General features: G+C 46.2%; 1 protein-coding gene across 2 annotated transcripts; it reads right to left on the bottom strand.

Moving 5' to 3' along the window:
* Positions 1 to 1,922: 1,922 nt before the first annotated feature.
* On the bottom strand, positions 1,923 to 4,989 carry CHCHD1 (coiled-coil-helix-coiled-coil-helix domain containing 1). Of its 2 annotated transcripts, none has more exons than XM_040437806.1 (4): positions 4,827 to 4,989; positions 3,208 to 3,326; positions 2,535 to 2,696; positions 1,923 to 2,264 (listed from the first exon to the last, which is right to left on the bottom strand). In XM_040437806.1, exons 1-3 carry the CDS (start codon positions 4,960 to 4,962, stop codon positions 2,589 to 2,591), a joined length of 363 nt encoding a protein of 120 aa, XP_040293740.1. In that variant the 5' UTR covers positions 4,963 to 4,989; the 3' UTR covers positions 1,923 to 2,264; positions 2,535 to 2,588. The 2 variants fall into 2 exon arrangements, with proteins under 2 accessions (XP_040293740.1, XP_040293739.1); XM_040437805.1 differs by having other exon boundaries at positions 2,132 to 2,223; positions 2,508 to 2,696.
* Between the last annotated feature and the right edge of the window lie 332 nt (positions 4,990 to 5,321).

Here is a 5,321-nt window from a genome sequence, read left to right as displayed (position 1 = left end):
GAAGGGAAAAATAAACAAACAGTCATGTCAACACAAACTTAGGGCTCATGCACACGAACGTATTTGCTTTCCGTGTCCGTTCCATTTTTTTTGCGTCAGTATGTGGAACCATTCATTTCAATGGGTCCACAAAAAAATTTTTAGTTACTCCGTGTGCATTCCGTTTCCGTATGTCCGCGTTTTCGTTCCACAAAAAAGTAGAACATATCCTATCATTGACCGCATTACGGACAAGGATAGTACTGTTCTATTAGGGGCCAGCTGTTCCATTTTGCAAAAAACGGAATGCACACGGACGTCATCCATATTTTTTGCGGATCCGTTTTTTGCGGACTGCAAAATACATACGGTCGTGTGCAAGTGGCCTTAGTGCTGACACCCTCTCCACTCTGTCATGGGGACACTACTTGTATCAGCATGTAACAGAACAGGTTCTGTAGAAATCATGTGGAATCAGCAGACAGTGTAAGGCTACATTCACACGAATGAACTTTGTTTCCATGTCCGTTCCGTTTTTTTTGCGGACCCATTAATTTCAATGGGTCCCCAAAAAATACAGACAGCACACCATGTGCTGTCCGCATCCGTATGTCCGTTCCGTAGCCCCGCAAAAAAGATAGAACATGTCCTATTCTTGTCCGTTTTGCTGACAAAGATAGGCATTGTTGCAATGGATCCGCAAAAAATACAGAAGCCATACGGAACGTCACCCTTTTTTTTCCGGATCCGCAATTTGCGGACCACAAAACACATACGGTCATCTGAATGTAGCCTAAAAGGAGTGCGCTCTTTCACTCTATAGTACAGTCTTGGGCCTCTGCACGGTTCTTTCTACGCCAACGAGTTCACACTTCAGTTATTTGGTAAGTTTTTGACTTGCAACTGACCAAATAAGTGAAGTATGAACTGATTCCAAGGCTTCTTTCACACGGCCGCAGTGCTCCTGTGGCCGTATCACGGGCCGCATACGGCAGTTCCGCAATACATGGGGCCCCTGCCGTGTGCATTTCGCATTCACTTGAATGGGTCTGCAAATCCGGAGATGCGTTGCGGAACAGAACCCCACGGAATCACTAAGGAGTGCTTCCATGGGGTTCCGATACGTGCTTCCGTTCCGCAAAAACATTTTTTTACTTGTTCTATCTTTTTGCGGAATGGACAGACTGATCACGGACCTATTCAAGTTGAATGGGTCTGGATCCGCCCCGGCCGCTACCCATGCATTGGGGACCTCCCTTCTGGTCCTCAGTTGTGTCATGCGACTAATGTTCTGACGCAGAGCCTTATGTGTGGACAGGAAGTCAGTGTCTCTATTGATTCCTATGAGGCAGACATCGAGGCTCCCATAGGAATGAATAGAGAAACTGACTTCCTGTTCACATAGAAGGGCTGTATTAGACCAGCCGACGGTCAGCCAGAGCATCACTAACGAGCGTTTGTACTAAACTATCGTTAACGATGGTCTAGCTATGCAATACAGCCCTAAAAGTGGCGCAGATTACCTGAACATGGAAACGCTTGTTCATTGGGCAATCGCGATTTATAAGCATGCTTAAAAATCATCGTTTGCTGGCAGCAGATCATGATGTCTAATCACAACCTGCTGCCGACAAACAAGGATTCAGTATGGGGATGAGCAATGGCATTAGCGATCGCTGCTCCCCACACTGTGGAGGAGATCGCTACATGTAATTGCAGCAATCTCCTCCACTAACGAGCAGGCAATTGCCAATAGGGAACGCTTCTCTCCCAACAATCGTCCGCTAAACCTTTTAATGTAATACAGCTCTAAGACACTGTGTCAGGGAGTCTGTCAGTCACATAACACAGCGGAGGACCAGAAGGGCAAGATTACTTTCACTAAAATTAACCTCATTTACCCTTAGGATAAAAAAAAATTAAAATTGTCGCAATACTTGTTGAGAAAGTGGAAATAAAGCTTTATTGCTTGCTAAAAAGCGATTACACTTATCCACAAATGTTATGTGCGCACAGAAACACATAACTTTCTTAAGACTTCCCTTTCCCAAGTCTGCATAAAAAAAAATATATATATTTTTAGACCATTACACTATAATGATCATGACAAACAGACCACTGGACATGCACATCTGTATTTTTTGTCAAAATGTGCACCTGAGTTTCCCACAGGCACAAACACAACATCCGCCATTTCAAATGTAGGCCTCTATATCAGCAGCTGAAGTTGGAGAAGTGATCTTCCCATCTTCTTCATCCCAGTCTGATCAGTGCACGTCTATAACCCAGTCTGATCAGTGCACGTCTATAACCCAGTCTGATCAGTGCACGTCTATAACCCAGTCTGATCAGTGCACGTCTATAACCCAGTCTGATCAGTGCACGTCTATAACCCAGTCTGATCAGTGCACGTCTATAACCCAGTCTGATCAGTGCACGTCTATAACCCAGTCTGATCAGTGCACGTCTATAACCCAGTCTGATCAGTGCACGTCTATAACCCAGTCTGATCAGTGCACGTCTATAACCCAGTCTGATCAGTGCACGTCTATAACCCAGTCTTCATTGGATGCACATTTTCCAGACTCTTGCAAGTCAAGTCTGTATTTCTAGATCTCGTGTTTGAGATTTGGATATTTTTTAAGCAATTTGTTCACGTGTTGCGGAGGCATCCAGCCTGCAGGTTTCTCTTCTTTAGCGCCTAATTTCCGAGCTTTCTGCAAGAAAGTACCAAACAAAACTGACAAATGATTTCACAAATTTTGCATATTATAACATAACTATCATATGCTTATTGCAGGTTGTATTTTTCGCTTTATACGACACCCTTTTTCCCCGAAAAGTGGGGAGAAAATTATTCCGGGGCGCCGCTCCGTTCTCCCGCTATGTCCCCCGGTATTTTCGCTGAATTGGTTCTACTAGGCGGAGTCTGCCCTGTTTATCCCTGGGCGTTCCTTCTCCCAGGCTGTAGCGCTGTCCAATCGCAGCGCAGAGCTCACAGCCTGGGAGAAGGAAACACCCAGGGATAAACGGGGCAGACTCCGCCTAGTAGACCAATTCAGCGAAAATACCGGGGGACATAGCGGGAGAATGGAGCGGTGCCCCAGAATAATAGTAAGTGCAGTGAGATCCCGGGGCGCCGCTCTACACATCCCGATAATTATCTTACAATGTTTGGACCGATGAACGGTCCTCTTTAAACTATAAAAAAAACAAAAACAGCAATACCTGTTCTCGCGCAACACAATCATAGAAAACCTTGACTGCACTTGAACAAGCGGTGTCACTGAAGGCATTTTCTTTCCAGCATGCCATTAATATGGACATCTCACTAATGCAGGTTGCCTCTGGAAGAGAAGATGACAAAGATTATGCCATAAACAATACGAAGAATAAAGAATTATCTGCGCCAAAGATGGAAAGATTATAAAGTATCCTCCGAAAGAAAGAAAAAATAAAGATGATCATTTTTCTTTCGTGTATGATATATCCTTAACCCGTACCATTGTTTCCAACAGCGCAATTGAGGCGATTTGATCTATACTACAGAAGAATTCTATTCTGGACATGGAGAGACTTCATTTTATTATATGATGTTTTTTGTTTTCACTTTTGTTTTGGTTTTTGTTCAGTATTTGGTTGTTAGGCGGGCTATTTTAATTGCTTTGTAATGAGAGTTCTTCACTGTTTGACAAAGGCACAGTTTGTGCCGAAACGCGTCACAGATATGTGGCAATAAAGAAATATTCGCAAGATTTCAAGAGCGAGTGCCGGTCCTTTATCGCTATTAAAGGGATTCTGTCACCTGGATTTTATCTACCGAGATTTTCACATCACTACATCAGTCTCCACGATTTAGTTTAAAATATACTCGTCTTACCCCCGTCTGTCTAGTCATTTAGGGTAAAAATCGCTTTTATTAATATGCAAATTACCTCTATAAGGAGCCCAAGGGGATGTTCCTCTGTGCATTGGAGCCCATTATCTCGGAGCCCAGCACCGCCCCTTAATTATTCACTCCTCTCCTCGCTTATATATTTTTTTCAATGCGCTGTAATCTCGCGCATGCTCCCCGAATACACTAGTCTGGGCCTGAGCGGTGTCCTGGCAGCAGCTTCTTGGAAGCAGGAGCGTATGCGCCGGCTCTCTGCGCACTTCGCATGACCCGGAAAGGAAGACAGTGGGGGAAGTAATTAAGGGGGTTGTCCGCTGATCCTACATTGATGACCTATCCCTCAGGATAGGTCATCAGTATCATATTGGTGGGCGTCCGATTCCTGGCAGCCCCGCCAATCAGCTGTTTGAGAACGCGGCGTTCTGCGTTCTCTTTACCTGCTCACCATCAACAGCGCAATGGCGAGCAGTGTCACTTCAATGGGTACGGAGCAGCTGCATTTTTATCAAAGACAGGGGTTTTACGCTGGTCTTTGATATCCTCTGGCAGTCCATGCACCAAAAAGGAAGTCTACCATAGCTGGCATAGATTTCTGCCAATATATACTGCATAAAAACTGGCGTAAATGATGATAAACGTTCCGGGGCCAATAGCCACACCCCACTCTTTTTTGGAAACTGGCACCAGCTGTTGGCACTTTTTAGACTGAACCCGCTGATCTCTGCAGGTGCGCCTTCAGAGCTCCAGCATATGGCAGGACTGCCAGGGGTGCCCCTCCTCCATAACATCATGCCAGGGCACAAAGACCTAAGTCCATCAAGTTCAACCAAGGAAGGACAATGGGACAGTATGCCAACCTCTCCGAATCCAGGGCTATAGTGATTGACCCCGATACCATATGACGCCCTGCAGGACCTGGCACCACGGCAGGTAGACATGTCACTACACCTACCTCCCACCTTGTACTTCCGGTTAGCCACCGCGTCAGCCAGGGCCAGCGGCCGCCGAGGCTGCAGCACAGGCTTCCCATACCGCCGGCTCACCAGCTTAGCAACCCTCTCGTTCAGTAGGTTACCCTGGGACGCCATGACAGCCAAGGGCACCGCAAAGGACTATGGGAGGGGAAGTGGCATAAGCGCTGCGCCGTGTCCCCGCCCACTCGCGTGACGTCATCAGTCGTTATGTTTTCATCCGCCCCGAGGGTCGTGACTCGCAAGTCCTCCATGCACAACACGGTGCAATGCAATACCCCAGATACATGCTGAGGGGAAAGCTCAGCACCTTTTACTGGTCTGGGTTTTCAGATGGAGGATTAGACGCAGATTTCAAACCTGTATTCAAGGCTGTTCACACTTGGCAGCGTTTTTGTTACGGACATGTCATGGATTTGCAAATGGTGAAAACTGCACTGCAAGTTCCCCATATGAAAATCCGAAGCCCTCACAGC

Source organism: Bufo bufo, chromosome 6, assembly GCF_905171765.1.
Source record: "Bufo bufo chromosome 6, aBufBuf1.1, whole genome shotgun sequence".
Taxonomy (NCBI): Eukaryota; Metazoa; Chordata; class Amphibia; order Anura; family Bufonidae; genus Bufo; species Bufo bufo.
This window is presented reverse-complemented; position numbering and strand designations above follow the sequence as displayed.